This window comes from Schistocerca cancellata, chromosome 5 (genome assembly GCF_023864275.1).
Source record: "Schistocerca cancellata isolate TAMUIC-IGC-003103 chromosome 5, iqSchCanc2.1, whole genome shotgun sequence".
In the NCBI taxonomy this organism is placed as follows: Eukaryota; Metazoa; Arthropoda; class Insecta; order Orthoptera; family Acrididae; genus Schistocerca; species Schistocerca cancellata.
In genome coordinates, this window is record NC_064630.1 from 572,450,983 (window position 1) to 572,467,780 (window position 16,798).

Consider the following 16,798-nt stretch of genomic DNA (forward strand, 5'->3'; position numbering starts at 1 on the left):
ACTCACATTCAGTTGACATATTCAATACGTAAGGGGTGTTAAAATGGATCTGAATCGTTCGTGTAAATACAATAACTAACACCATTGTAATAATATAAACTGCTTGAGTACTTACCAATCATTGTAGTGTGCATGCAGAGTGTCGTACTTGTGCAGAGGAGTATTCCTTAATTATGAGATGAGATTTACTGTGCAACTGCAGTACACACCATTCAGTCAAAAATAAGAAATACAGACAAAAAAATAAACACCAATGAAAGCAAAGGGTAAATGCCACTTTGTTCAGAATCACTTCCTTGACACTGTCTTTATTGGAGCTATGGTCCGTGGACGAGCCACTGGAATTACATTTTCTATATTACTCTCGACAGTCATTTCACTTTTCCATGTTTCTTTAACAGTGGTTTCTGTGTGATGTAAAACATTTCTCTGGTATTGTTTGTGCCACTGCTTCCTCTAATAGTCTTGGAATTTCTACCACAGTAAAGCTTCTGTTGTTTGTTGGCATGTAATTTTTAATTTATGCCCAAATCATTTCGATGGCATTAAAGTGACAGTGGTATGGTGGAAACCTAACAACCTTATGACCATGTTCTTTAGCTACTGCATCAACAACATACTGTTGAAATTGTGGCTTATTTGTATGCAATATTTTCATGAGCTCTACCTTGCATTAATCATCCTGAATTTTTCACATTGTGGAGTTTCAAGCATTTAACCTTGTCGGCTTTTTCCGTTGCCATTGTTGTGGCTTTATCTTTAATAACTGAATGGTATTGGGCATTACCCATAGCAATCACAGATGTCTGATTTAAGTTTCCCAGTAGTTAGTTACCTCTTGAACCACTTCAGAAAACTTACCATGGTTCACCTCCTCAAGCTATTCATTTGATTTCCTTGATTTGTAAATGAGGAGACAAGTAGGTACCAAACCAGATGCAGTTCCAGCATGCAAGACAATTCTTGTGCCCTTTTCCACTGGAACAGCAGAACTTCCACATATGCTATCATCTGTCCAGCATTTTCTAACAGAATGACCAGCATTTATCCAGGTTTCATTGAGCCACATTGCATTTAACGATAGTTCTTAAAAATTGACAACACCACACTACATTGTTATCTCTCCATTATAATTTTCCGTACATTAATTTTTTTATACCAAAAACCGGGGGCTCTGCCAACCATTACCAGAGATATTTTGCTGCCACTGAATTGCCTTGTGAACAGTAACGCACAGCTTTTTTTATAATTGGAAGTTCTTTTTGGTGACAAACAGCATTTTGTTAAAAGGCTCCAAGTTTGTTACACGTGGTTCTGGCGTCCTCTTCTTTTCAGGTGTCTGCAGTTTGGATGAACCAGGCTCTTTCTCTTCTGCACAGTGTTTCTCCTTATAAATTTTGATGACAATATTTTTGTGTATCTTCAAGGCATCTGTAGTTTTTTAGACTACCTTCGTTAGAGGCCATAAAGTTGCACTATTTTCTCGGTCTTTCTAGAAATATTCCCGCACCCAGTGCACCAACTCACGTGGGTAACCACACAATACGTGAATGAATCGCTGAACTTTCCGTTTAGCAATCACACTTGTTTGCACAGTTCCACTACAAGCTTCAGATGTTCTGTAACGCAAAATAAACTCGCCACACAGAGAAACAAAGCACACACTGAAACAGTCCACAACTGTTTGTTACTGGCTGTGAGTGTCGTCTGCAACTGGCTGCAATATCCACTACCTGCAGAAGCAGAGATTTGACAGTGGTGAATGAAACAGCAGGTGTAACCAAGTACATTCTCTGATTGGCTGTTGGCTATGGTAGCAGCCCTGTGAACAGCTAGATGTCAGTCACTTTGTTATTCTGAGCCAGGTATAGTTTACAACAGGCACAATTGCTTTAGCTGTCTTACAAAAGAGAATGATAAGTAGCTGTTTCACAGAAAAATGTATGGCTGCAAACCAGTATTAAACAGTGGAAAATCCAGGATGGAATAAAAACAGTATTATTTTCACAGTATTGTACACCAATATTTAATTACTAGCCCAGTGGCCATACATCTGTCTTGGAAGCTCAGAATGTTTCGTGAGCTCACAATCTCCATTACTGATAGTTTGAATCACAGAAATCCTTAATGTGAATTTGAGGAGGGCAGATTTTCTGGAGCCAGTAAAGAAATACAGAAAGAGTACATCAAAATAAAGGGCTATAAAGCAGCCCAGTTCACAGAACAGGCTACCTAGTAAGCAAAAAAAGTTACTTATTTTGTGATTTGAGGATCTGGTCTAGCTGAGAGCAAGAAACATGATTCCTTGCCTTAATATGAACAGGTAATTACATTTTTTTTTCTTTTTTTTTTCCTTCCCTACTGTACTGTTACAAAAATACTGAAAATATAGTTTCCCAGTTCGTTGTTTCTTAGTGTTCATGTATTTGATGTGTATGACAACATAAATGTCTCTCTCTTTGTACTATCACTTACAAATAAATCTCTCATCCATTTTTAGACAGGACTGATAAAAGGAGTAATTAATCTGTTTTATATCATTAATGGGAAATTTTATTTACAGTACAGCACATTTGATGGTAAAATTATTTATCCTAATTTAATAAGCCACCAAACACATTTTTAGAGGAATCTGAAATATTTCCCTAATTTTCCGTTTTGGCAGTTATCACTTCTTTGATTTGGTACCTACTGAGACTGGCATTTTAATTTAGTACAGTTCATTCAGCATTTTGTTCTTCAGTAGAGTATACAATTAAATTAACATTTTTTAGTCTGTGAGTGATGTTAATTGCATTGTCATTAACATTTCAGTCTTATTTCCAGGCCGGCGAAGCAACGTAGGCCAGATATTCAGGTTTATGTACCTCGAGCAAAACGAATTCTTGCAACTCCAGAACATAATGAAAGGTCACCAGCTGCATTACGTTCCACACCAGCTGAAAACAAAAAGCCTTCAAGCACAAAGAAATCTGGTGATGACAAGGATTCTCGTCGGACACCATCTAAAACTAAACAACTTGATGATAAATCTTCGTTCCACCAGCCGTTGCAACCTGCCAGTGATGAAAGAAAGGACCTACGTATTACTTCCAATAACAAGAACAATAATAAAAATGTGGATAATTTTTATGAAACAAATATTGATATACCATCCGCTGCTGCTGATAGAAGTGCTCTAAATAGAAGCATTGAACGAAGGGATCGAGTCATTTGTGGGGACGTTGGTGTAGAAGTAATTTCGGACCAGAGTCAAAACGAGGAAAGAGTAGAGTGCGTTGCCGAGATTCTTAGTAGATGTGCGGTCCCCGTAACTCACACCAACAGTTTAGCAGAAGATTGTTGCCATTGTGATGAAGTGCAAAGAGAACAACATGAATGTGAGATCAGTGGATGCAGAACAGATTTCCCATCTGGTTTATGTGCTAAAAATGTAAGTGAACCAGTACTGGAAAGTGCTAAAACTGTGACTGACTTTCATGAAGAAGTGGAAGACTGTTGTAAAACTTGTAATAGGACGTTAAGACTGTGCGACTGTAATATTTCAAACTGTGTAGTCACCATAAATGAAAATTCTGAAGTTGGTATATGTCCCCCTAATTTAGACTCACCAAAAAATGTAGACAGTGTTGAAGAGAGTATAGTAAATGTAGGGGAGAGATCAGTAGAAGAAGAAGAAGAAGAAGAAGAAGATATGAAAGATTGTAGTCTGGGGCAAGAAAGTAGGGACTTGGGTGTAGTGGAAGACATTTCACATAAACCAACTTTGGAAACAAGTAGCAATACAAGTGAACAAAATTCATTCTTCCAGAAAGTGCCTCAAGAACAGGTAGAAGACAAGAATGCCAATATTGCAAAGGACAGTGTGGAGGATGTAGATAAGAATGCTCCTGTGTCAGAGGGCAGTGTCTTATCTGATGTAATTATTATTTCAGACAACAGTGACAGTTTGCTTGAACCAAGTATATCACTTGATCCAAAGGGATCAGGTAGTAACAACAGTGTTGGAAATACGTCTGGACCCACAACTCAAGAAAAACAAATTGAGCAAATTACACCTTCAGCTGACAACTCCGTGTCAACAGATCCTACACAAGTGAGACTGAATCCTGATGAATGCACGTGGGAAATGATGTTTGATGACAATGGTGACTGTCTGGATCCTAAACTCATTGAGGAGGTGAGGTTTACTAAATATTTGTAATTTAAGGTTACTTTAAAATATTTATGCAGACTACTATATATGCTGCATTCTAAACACAGATTGATAATATTTTGTATTGAAACTGTGTGGGACAGTGCATTAAAATAGCGGTTTGTACCAGTGGAAAGATATAAAGGAAGGAAGTTGTATGTAGACTGCAAGTAACTGTGTGTTCATTCATTTTCATTCCTGGGTGTGGTTTCCATATTGTTGGTACACACGTCCTAACTTTAGCAGGTGATTTCACCTTTCATGTGTTTGTATGTGGTGGGGGTATCCGAAGTTGTCAAATCTTTTACCTTTACTACTTTCACCATACAGTTACTAAATACTAGAAGCTCCTTTCAAAGTCAGCCACGGGTGTTGAGTGAAGTGGCACCAGTAGGATTTACTACAAATAAGAATATGGAATCAACATTTCAGGTTGTGCTAGTGCTTTCATTTGTCTTTTTTTATTCATTATATGGCTTTGTGGTGTCTAGAAAAAAGACTAACATCAATTGTCTTGGGATTATACTGAAAATAAGCCATGGTTTTTGATTATTTTTACCTCTTGGTTTGTAAAACTCAGTCTCCTGATTTTTTTGCTTTTGGAGGTTGGCAGGTATGTGTATGGACAATGAATCCTCAAATGCCAAAGCATACTGTTGTTAAGATTGCAAAAGCTCGTAACTCAAATATTGTCAATTTTGAATTGGTTCTTTCTACAAGGTAAGAAATGTATCTCAGATAAGGTGGAAAAGCCCATGTAGGTATGCTTAGCTCTTCTACGAGGGTAATCCCAAAAGTAAGGTCCCCTATTTTTTTATAAGTACATAGACCTGTTTATTTTTACAATGGTTTACATCAGTTTACAGCTTGAACATTTCACTATTTTTCGACATAATCACCATTTCTGTCGATGCATTTTTGTAGACGCTGTGGTAGTTATTATATGCCCATGTCATACCAGCTTGCCGCCATGCTGTTAAGAAAGTTATGAATCTCTTCTTTCACCTTGTCATCGGAGCTGAATCACTGGGACCACAATTAACGTTGACACGTGCTGTGAGATTCTGAAAAAACTCAAATGGGCAATTCAGTACCGGAGAAGAGGAATGTTGAGCAAGGGCTTGCACATTCTCCATGACAATGCTCGCGCACTCATCGCTCAGCAAACCATTGATCTCCTGCAACAGTTTCAGTGGAACATAATCACCCACCCACCCTATAGTCCTGACTTGGTGCCCAGTGCCCAGTGACCTGTTCCCTAGGTTAAAAGAACATTTGGCCGGAAAGTGATTCAGCTCCGACGGTGAGCTGAAAGAAGAGGTTCATAATTTTCTGAACAGCAGGGCGGCAAGCAGGTATGACATGAGCATACAAAAAACAAAAATGCACCAACAGAAATGGTGATTATGTCGAAAAATAGCTAAATGTTCAAGCTGTAAACTGATGTAAACCATTGTAGAAATAAACAGAAAAATAGAAAAAAATAGGAGACCTTGCTTTTGGGATTACCCTCGCATTTCAAAGTTTCAAAACCTTCTGCTTGGATATTTCCTACACTTCTTTGGTAGTGCCAATATAATAATTATTAAGAGTTTGTTGGTGACTGTGCAACATTCTTTGTGTAATTTAACAGTGTTGTAGTGTAGTAATTAATACGCAGTAAATTAATAATTGTGCAGATTATTATCTAATGTGGGCAGAAGAGTAAATAGACCACCCAAAAATGATAACCGCACAAATAATGAAGTACACTATTTTCACTAAGAACACAAGAAAAGGTATACTAACTATAAAACAGAGTTCGCCAACAAAAACAAGGCTAACTTAAATTTGAATTGTGTTATTTTTTCTTGATCTTATTTTGTTTTGTCGTACCAAATCTTAACTTTAATTTTGTAGACACTTCTCTGTGTAGATCATAGTAATACCATGCTACTGGTGTATAATAATTGTACAGTGTGGTCCAGAAGCACATATTGTATAAATTGTATTTCCAATCATCAAATTTTCTGGAGGTTTCTCTTGATATTGGCTCTTGAAGTTGGAGGAAACTCAAAGGCAAGTAAATAACTCCAAATCAAGGGCAGCTAGAATGTTGAAGGTGGCTGTACAGTTATCTGATATTTCCTGCTCAGAAGTTCAAACTGTACTGCCAGCATCATTCTCACCAACAAATGAGATGTCAGTTTTAGAATCTTAAATGTAAGTAGTTCAGAATATAATGATGTCATATCTGGCATATTTTCATGCTCAGACATTCCAGGCGTACTGCCAGCATCTTTCCCACTAGCAAATGAATTTAGAGTATCTACTAACTTAAATGTAAATAATTTAGAAGGCAGGGTTTTTATAGATTTGATACAAGTTATGAAACTACACAGCAGAGGAATCTTATGTCTCAGAAGTACATGATCTGTACTTAACACTAGAAAGCAGAGGAAGAAAGTTGATCCCAAAAGAGAGAGAATATAGAAGTGCTGTTGATAAGAAAAAAGGAGACCAAATTGAAATAACGAAAGGACCTAGGGAAAGTGGACCACTATTATTATCAAAATTCTGTTGCAAATCAAGGAAGAAGAGAACATGTTCTTCAGTATCTGAGGAGAAATGTAGTAAAACATTTCAAACATTCTGATCAAATATGCCCCCCTCCCCCATGAACCATGGACCTTGCCTTTGGTGGGGAGACTTGCATGCCTCAGCGATACAGGTAGCCGTACCCTAGGTGGAACCACAACGGAGGGGTATCTGTTGAGAGGCCAGACTAACGTGTGGTTCCTGAAGAGGGGCAGCAGCCTTTTCAGTAGTTGCAGGGGCAACAGTCTGGATGATTGACTGATCTGGCCTTGTAACACTAACCTTAAAGGCCTTGCTTTGCTGGTACTTTGAACGGCTGAAAGTAAGGGAAAACTACAGCCGTAATTTTTCCCAAGGGCATGGAGCTTTACTGTATGGTAAAATTATGATGGCATCCTCTTGGGTAAAATATTCCGGAGGTAAAATAGTCCCCCATTCGGATCTCCGGGTGGGGACTACTCAAGAGGACGTCGTTATCAGGAGAAAGAAAACTGGTGTTCTACGGATCAGAGTGTGGAATGTCAGATCCCTTAATCGGGCAGGTAGATTAGAAACTTTAAAAAGGGGAAATGGATAGGTTGAAGTTAGATATAATGGGAATTAGCGAAGTTCGGTGGCAGGAGGAACAAGACTTTTGGTCGGGTGAATACAGGGTTATAAATACAAAATCAAATAGGGGTAATGCAGGAGTAGGTTTAATAATGAATAAAAAAATAGGAGTGAGGGTAAGCTACTACAAACAGCATAGTGAACGCATTATTGTGGCCAAGATAGATACGAAGCCCACACCTACCACAGTAGTACAAGTTTATATGCCAACTAGCTCAGCAGGTGACAAAGAAATTGATTAAATGTATGATGAGATAAAAGAAATTATTCAGATAGTGAAGGGAGACGAAAATTTAATAGTCATGGGTGACTGGAGTTTGATAGTAGGAAAAGGGAGAGAAGGAAACGTAATAGGTGAATATGGATTGGGGGTAAGAAATTAAAGAGGAAGCCGCCTAGTAGAATTTTGCACAGAGCATAACTTAATCATAGCTAACACTTGGTTCAAGAATCATGAAAGAATGTTGTATACATGGAAGAAGCCTGGAGATACTAGAAGGTATCACATAGATTATATAATGATATGACAGAGATTTAGAAATATAATGATAAGACAGAGATTCAGGAACCAGGTTTTAAATTGTAAGACATTTCCAGGGGCAGATGTGGACTCTGACCCCAATCTATTGGTTATGTACTGTAGATTAAAACTGAAGAAACTGCAAAAAGGTGGAAATTTAAGGAAATGGGACCTGGATAAACTGACTAAACCAGAGGTTGAACGGGGTTTCAGGGAGAGCATAAGGGAACAATTGACAGGGATGGGGGAAAGAAATACAGTAGAAGAAGAAGAGTGGGTAGCTTTGAGAGATGAAATAGTGAAGGCAGCTGAGGATCAAGTAAGTAAAAAGACGAGGCCTAGCAGAAATCCTTGGGTAACAGAAGAGAAATTTAATTTAATTGATGAAAGGAGAAAATATAAAAATGCCGTGAAAGAAGCAGGCAAAAAGGAATACAAACATATCAGAAAAGAGATTGGCAGGAAGTGCAAAATGGCTAAGCAGGCATGGCTAGAGGACAAATGTAAGGATGTAGAGGCTTATCTCACTAGGGGTAAGATAGATACCGCTTACAGGAAAATTAAAGCGAACTTTGGAGGAAAGAGAACCACTTGTTCGAATATCAAGAACTCAGATGGAAAACCAATTCTAAGCAAAGAAGGGAAAGCAGAAAGGTGGAAGGAGTATATAGAGGGTCTATACAAGGACGATGTACTAGAGGACAATATTACGGAAATAGAAGAGGATGTAGATGAAAGTGAAATGGGAGATATGATACTGCGTGAAGGGTTTGACAGAGGACTGAAAGACCTCGAAACAAGGTCCTGGGAGTAGACAACATTCCATTAGAACTACTGACAGCCTTGGGAGAGCCATTCCTGACAGAACTCTACCATCTGGTGAGCAACATGTATGAGACAGGCGAAATACCCCCAGACTTCAAGAAGAATATAATAATTCCAATCCCAAAGAAATCAGGTGTTGACAGGTGTGAAAGTAACCGAAATATCAGTTTAATAAGTCACCATTGCAAAATACTAACACGAATTCTTTACAGACAAATGGAAAAACTGGTAGAAGCCGACCTCGGACAAGATCATTTAGGATTCTGTAGAAATATTGGAACACCTGGGGCAGTACTGACCATATGACTTACCTTAGAAGATAGATTAAGGAAAGGCAAACCTACGTTTCTAGCATTTGTAGACTTAGAGAAAGCTTTTGACAATGTTGACTGGAATACTCTGTTTCAAATTCTGAAGGTGGCAGGGTTAAAATACAGGGAGCGAAAGGCTATTTACAATTTGTATAGAAACCAGATGATAGTTATAAGAGTCGAGGGACATGAAAGGGAAGCAGTGGTAGGGTAGGGGATGAGATGGGGTTGTAGCCCATCCCTGATGTTATTCAATCTGTATATTGAGCAAGCAGTAAAGGAAACAAAAGACAAATTCAGAGTACGTATTAAAATCTATGGAGAAGAAATAAAAACTTTGAGGTTCGCCGATGACATTGTAATTCTGTCGGAGACAGCAAAGGACTTGGCAGAGCAGTTGAACGGAATGGACAATGTCTTGAAAGGAGGATATACCTTGAACATCAACAAAAGCAAAACGAGGATAATGGAATGTAGTCGAATTAAGTTGGATGATGCTGTGGGAATTAGATTAGGAAATGAGACACTTAAAGTGGTAGAAAAGTTTTGCTATTTGGGGAGCAGAACAACTGATGATGGTCAAAGTAGAGAGGATATCAAATGTGGACTGGCAATGGCAAGGAAAGCGTTTCTGAAGAAGGGAAATTTGATAACATCGAATATAGATTTAAGTGTCAGGAAGTAGTTTCTGAAAGTATTTGTATGGAGTGTAGCCATGTATGGAAGTGAAACATGGACGATAAATAGTTTGGACAAGAAGAGAATAGAAGCTTTCGAAATGTGGTGCTACAGAAGAATGCTGAAGGTTAGATGGTTGGATCACATAACTAATGAGGAGGTATTGAATAGAATTGGGGAGAAGAGGAGTTTGTGGCACAACTTGACTAGAAGAAGGGATCGGTTGGTAGGACATGGTCTGAGGCATCAAGGGATCACCAATTTAGTATTGGAGGGCAGTGTGGAGGGTAAAAATTGTAGAGGGGGACCAAGAGATGAATACACTAAGCATATTCAGAAGGATGTGGGTTGCAGTAGGTACTGGAAGATGAAGAAGCTTGCCCAGGATAGAGTAGCATGGAGAGGTGCATCAAACCAGTCTCACGACTGAAGACCACAACAACAACATGGGTTACGAGCAATGGCAAGTGTATTGTGCTACACCGGTTCACTGGATAAAAGTTAAACAAAAAGACCAAAGTAAGAGAATCAGGAACAAAAGGTCATCTTCAGTATAAATTGTAAAGTATAAGATGATATGTTACCTGTATGTAAAGAAATGTTCCTTTCAACCTTAGGAATTGATGTATGGTCTTTCACCAGGTGGGTTAAACTGAATAAAGAGGATACTTATTTCAAAACAGGAAGGGACTGGAAAGAAGGAAGTAATACACTGAAAGAAAATGTTTGTACATTTTTAGGTGAAATACTCAAGTTGCCACCCCAGTATTGCTGAGTCTCTACATGTAATCTTTAGTTTGAGCCACATTTTCCACATTTAGTAAATTGTACAGAGCATTCAAAATTATTTGATTTAGTAATAATGTGTAACCAGTTGCTTTTAAAGATTAATTTGTAAAAGAAATAATGGAACATAATGTTGGTTAATTTCAGCTAAAGAAAAAAGAATGTGCTTTCTATTTTTCTTAATGTTACATAATATTTCAGAGAAGATGAAGAAAGAAAGGACAAGGCAGAACAATTCAAATGATGAAAAGGCAGCTGAAGTAGGAAAGTGTTGTATATTTATTATGGATATAGAAGCAATACAACTACTATCTGCAACCCAAGCCAGTTGTTGTTATTTGGTTAATTGTATGTTATGTTTGGCATGAAGGAGAAGAAGGGCTGGATGATAATGTGTTTGCGATTTTCATTATGGATTTTCAGACACATAAATAAGACAGTGACAAAAATAGAAAATAAAATACGTTGTAGTGAAAGTTGTGCTTGGAACAGAAATGTACTTCTCAGTTGTGTACAGCATAGAAAATGATACTATTACAGGGTGTATATACCCTGGGACAACTGGGAAATCTAGGAAAAACTTGGGACCTTTTCATCCAGAAGAAAACAGCGAAAATCCCGCAAATTTTACAGAATTCTGGGAATTTTTTGTTGTTTAAGTTTTCATTTAATTTTTTTTGTAATTGTGACTGGTAAGAAGTGAAACGCAAACAAAGAATATTATTACTGTTTCCCACTACTGCTGAATAACACTGCGGCAGTAAAAAATTAATGAGAAAAAAAGTAAATAAAACTTAAGTTGCAAAGGAAATATGCCATTTACAACAGGACATGGTGCTATTCTGTGTTCTCTCTCCTGTCTGTCAATCCTTTTCAATTCAGATTTTTCCATCTTGCTGCCAAAAGTATACAAGAAACAGACAAAATGGAGGAAATGTCCACTTTTTCAATGATAGTAATGTAGTCCTTAGAACACTCACCATACTTGTTTCTTCGCCTCATTTTCGTTTTGGAATGTATAGTTTACTATTATATTCTTTTGTACCGTTCCTACACGTTGCATCCCTAGCTTGAATAGATATGCAACTAGGTCCGTATCGATATAATAAGTCAAAATAGATCTTGTAGTTCTGGTCCCTTGGAATTTCCCTTGGGCGGCGAACTGCAAAGTTTCTGAATGCTCCAATATCTCATTCATTATCTATTCTGAAGTTTGGATTATTTTTGTTCCCACTGTAGATTTCAGTTTTGTGTGAAAACCCCATTTGCCAACATAAAACAAAGAGTTTATATCTGTTTATGTGGTTTGTCTTTCTTATATGTCTTCATGTCGTGCCTTGCTTTGGTTACAAAAATTTGTTTATCAATTGACAAATGCTTGCTCAGTGCAGTCAAGATGTTTTCTATTCACATGAACAGTGATAGGCCTAATTTAGTACGATTTGTCATGATATAAATTCTCAGGATCTGGTGACTTCATATTGTCAAACAGTGGAAAGAGGAGCCAAAAAGCTAATGAAGCATATGCCTATAAAATTATGAATGGCATGATCATTTAATTTAAATGTTTTGTTTGGGTTTTTCTGTGTGCTGTAAAGATCAGTTTTATCTGCGTTTTTTGCCATTAACGTCAGTAAAAAAGAACTGATATGGCATAGATGACTCCAGCATTGATATTTCGATTGACTCTAAAACGATCATTAAAAAAGAAATACTTTCCAATTGATTCAATTTTTCTATATCTTTGGGTGTTTTTCTGGTACCTGTAGTACTGGCATATCAGCAACAATATTATTACTATTATTATTATTATTATTATTATATACTGCACACAAGAGGCAACTACACAGGTAGCGGGGCCTGTGTGGAAGGGACTGGGCGGTTTTTTAGGTTAGAGGGTCCTACGGAACCACAGAAAGATCGTCCATCTAAAAGGGGACAGGTAAAACATAGTAAGGTACATGTAGAAACGAATCGGTGTTGTAGTTGTGAATTGTCGTAGCTGTGTTGGGAAAGAACCAGAGTTCCAAGCCCTAATAGAAACCACTGAAGCTCAAATAGTTACAGGTACAGAAAGCTGGCTAAAGCTGGAAATAAGTTAAGCTGAAATTTTTTCAAATGATCTAAAAGTATCGAGAAAATACAGTTGGTGGTGAATATTTATTGCTGTCAGAAGTAGTTCACATGGTAGTGAAACTGAAGTAGGCAGTTCCTGCGAAATAGTATGGGTAGAGGTTATACGTGACAATTGGACTAAACTATTAATTCGATTGTTTTGCCAACCCCCGACGACTCAGAAGATATAATTGCTGAACAGTTCAAAGAAAACTTGAATCTCATTTCAAATAGGTACCCCACTCATACAGTTATAGTCAGGGGCGACTTCAATCTACCTCGATATGCTGGAAAAATTATACATTTAAATTTGGCGGCAGGCACAAAACGTCATCCGAAATAATACTGAATGCTTTCTCAGAAAATTATTTGGAGCAATTAGTTCATGAGACCACGTGAAGCGTAAATGATTGCAAAAGTATACTTGACCTCTTAGCAATAAACAATCCTGGACAAGTAGGAAATATCATGATGAATACAGGGATTAGCAACCACAAGGCAGTTGCTGCTAGGCTGAATGCCGTAACACTCACAACCATCAAAAGGAAACTCAAAGTACATCTATTTACAAAAGCTGATAAAAATGCTCTTAACGCCTCTATAAGAGACAGTCTCCACTCCTTCCGATCTGATCACATAAGCGTAGAAAAGATGGGGAATGATTTCAGAGATACTATCGACGGCAGTTGACAGATGTATACCACATAAATTTATATGTGATGGTACTGATACCCCATGGTACACAAAACGGGTCAGGTCGCTGTTGCAGAAGCAGCAAAAAAAGCAAGCCAAATTTAAAAGAACACAAAACCCCCAAGACTGGCAAAGTTTTGCAGAAGTTCGAAATATAGTGTGTACTTAAATGTGAGATGCTTTTAATAATTTCCACAAAGAAACTCTGTCTCGAAATCTGGCAGAACACCCAGAGAGATTCTGGTCATACGTAAAGCACACCAGTGGCAAGACACAATCAATACCTTCACTGCGCGATAACAACAGTGAAAGTCACTGATGACAGTTCCCCTAAAGCAGAGTTATTAAACACGGTTTTCTGAAACTCTTTCACCAAAGACGATTAAATAAATATTCCTGAATTCCAATCAAGAACAACTGCCAAGATGAGAAACATAGAAGTAGATATCCTCAGTGAAACAAAGCAGTTTAAATCACTTAATAATGCCAAGGCCTTTGTCCAGATTGTATACCAATCAGGTTCCTCTCAGAGTATGCTGATACAATAGCTCCATATTTAGCTATTATATACAACCGCTCCCTCACAGAAAGATCCGTACCTAAAGACTGGAAAATTGCTCAAGTCACACCAATATACAAAAAGGGAAATAGAAGTAATCCGCTGTATAATGTCGATTGCAGTAGGGTTTTGGAACATATATTGTGTTCGAACATTATGAAGTGCCTCAAAGAAAACGATTTATTGACACGTAGTCAGCACGAATTCAGAAAATATCGTTCTTGCGAAACACAACAAGCTCTTTATACTTGTGAAGTAATGAGTGCTATCGACAGTGGATGTCAAATTGATCCATATTTTTAGATTTACAGAAGGCTTTAAACACTGTTCCTCACAAGTGTCTTCTAACCAAACTGCTTGCCTATAGAATATCGCCTCAGTTGTGCGACTGTATTCGCAATTTCCTGTCAGAAAGGTCACAGTTCATAGTAATAGAGGGGAAGTCATCGAGTAAAACAGAAGTAATATCTGGAGTTCCTGAAGAAAAGTGTTATAGGCCCTCTATTGTGTCTGATCTATATTAACGACATAGGAGACAATCTCAGTAGCCATCTTAGATTGTTTGCAGATGATGCTGTCATTTACCGTCTTGTAAAGTCATCAGATGACCAAAACGAATTGCAAAATGATTTAGATAAGATATCTGTATGGTGCGAAAAGTGGCAGTTGATCCTGAATAAAGAAAAGTGTGAAATTATTCACATGAGTACTAAAAGAAATCCACTAAATTTCGATTACATGATATGTCACACAAAAAAGGCTGTAAATTCAATTAACCTAGTGATTGCAATTACAAATAACCTAAATTGGAACGATCACATAGATAATATTATGGGTAGAGCAAACCAAAGGCTATGATTCATTGGCAGAACACTTAGAAGGTGCAACAGGTCTGCTAAAGAAACTGTTTATACCATGCTTGTCCGCCATATTTTGGAGTACTGCTGTGTGGTGTGGGATCCGCATCAGGTGGGACTGACGGATGACATCGAACAAGTTTAAAGAAGGGCAGCTCGTTTTGTATTATCCCGAAATAGGGGAGATAGTGCCACAGACATGATAAGTGAATTGGAGTGGCAATCTTTAAAACAAAGGCGTTTTTCGTTGCGACGGGATCTTCTCATGAAATTTCAATCAGTAGTTTTCTTCTCCAATTGCAAAAATATTCTGTTGGCACCCACCTACATAGGCAGAAATGATCATTACAATAAAATAATAGAAATGAGGGCTCGCACAGAAAAGTTTAAGTGCTCGTTTTTCCCGCGCGCCATTAGAGAGTGGAATGGTAGAGAGGCAGCTTGAAGGTGGTTCATTGAACACTCTCCCAGGCACTTTATTGAGCATAGCAGAGTAATCATGTAGATGTAGTTGTACTATTATTATTATTATTATTATTATTATTATTATCATCATCATCATCCCAACAAAATTATTTGAATTATGTGTAGTATCTATGGTAGTCTCGTTGTCACTATCTGCCCCACTCACCTCTCGCAAGGCAACCTGCCAACACCCCTTTTTTGTTGCTTCTGCGAAAGCAGGTCTCATGGATGGTGATAATGAAAACCAAAATGTGTTGTTTAATGGAAACTATAACTGTTGTATTACTAGACATGTTTGGCAAAGATATACATTGCTAAAAATGCACATATTAGTTACCATGAACAATATGAAATTATAGGCAAACTAAATGTTTGATAGAAGACCAATTACAGATATTTGACAGCCAAGATGATCAATTAACTGTTTACAACATATAACATGTGTACAGGTTGCATGAAAAATGTTTGATGACTTGCAGTAATCACTTTTGACTGTGTCAGTACAGGACAGTTCGTTCAGGCTGTGCCTGTGCGAGATGAAACCTCTATTCCACCGTGTCGTTGTAAGATCATTAGTCATTAGCATTTATCATCGTGTCACCAAATGCTACTTTGACACTGTCGCGCCTCCTTTAATCATGCTCCACCTCTTGCTTTTTTCTACAACACTCTTCCCAGTCATTTGCATTAATAGAATAAAAGATGCTGTCTGAGGGTTTACTGCAGACATCTCATCAGAAATAGTGCTCCCAGTATATATAATGTTTAATCTTCTCCATGCCAATTCAGCATTCAGGTCACACTTCTATAGTGGCAGATGAAGCACAGTGTGATCTACACTCCTATGCATATCATCGACAGCATGATTCTTTTCATTACATTTGCCTGCCTTTGCTAGAGCACGTAGGCCAGCCTTTTTAATGCTTTTATCCCTCTCTCCCCATCTCCCCCCTCTCCCCCTTCCCCCTCTCTCTCTCTCTCCGCCTCCCTCTTTCTCCCCCCCCCCAGTCGATTATCAACACCCTTGGGTAATATATTGAGGTATTAAGGGTATTATGTCCACCTGCCTACAACAAAGAGTTCATGACAGTGACAGAATTGGGCAGCAGATTCAGGAGCACCATCTTCAAGTATACTTTCTGGAAATTATCAGAAATAATCTGCCCATGATAGTCTCCTTGTACTCACACATTGTTTTCTTTTACAGGATAGTACATTGTTAAGGTTAGTTTTTGGACTGATGTTGAATTCTGGAGGAGAAAGCTTTCAGAGAAATGTACAATATTCAGATGCCTGCAGGCAGAAAAACCTCTCATTTGAACAGCCGCAGTTTCTTTATTTCTACATTATAAGAAACTGCTAATATTAATTGTCTGTTAACTATCAAATTCTGTTATGAAAGGTAACAAATTTTCTCATCTTGAAGCCATATCAGTATCTTCTGTCATGGAAACTTGGGCAATACACCATGGATGTGCATAATACAGTCAGTTGAACCACTTCCAGTCTGATGTGATTGTTTTATTGAAATCAGTTTGTCAGCTAACATGATACATTTATTAGTTGACCACATCCCTTTCTTTGTGCCCTCTCCTCCCCCCACCTGCT

The 16,798-nt window shown here is 37.9% G+C and overlaps 1 protein-coding gene across 1 annotated transcript in view; it reads left to right on the forward strand.

The window, feature by feature from the left end:
* Positions 1-16,798, forward strand: part of LOC126188682 (coiled-coil domain-containing protein R3HCC1L) — a gene marked incomplete at its 5' end in the record, with an annotated part of 51,688 nt that overhangs the window by 23,417 nt on the left and 11,473 nt on the right. Inside the window, one exon of the mRNA XM_049930289.1 lies at positions 2,827-4,180. Within this exon, the coding sequence (XP_049786246.1) occupies positions 2,827-4,180 (1,354 nt within the window). The remainder of the gene's footprint in view (positions 1-2,826; positions 4,181-16,798) is intronic.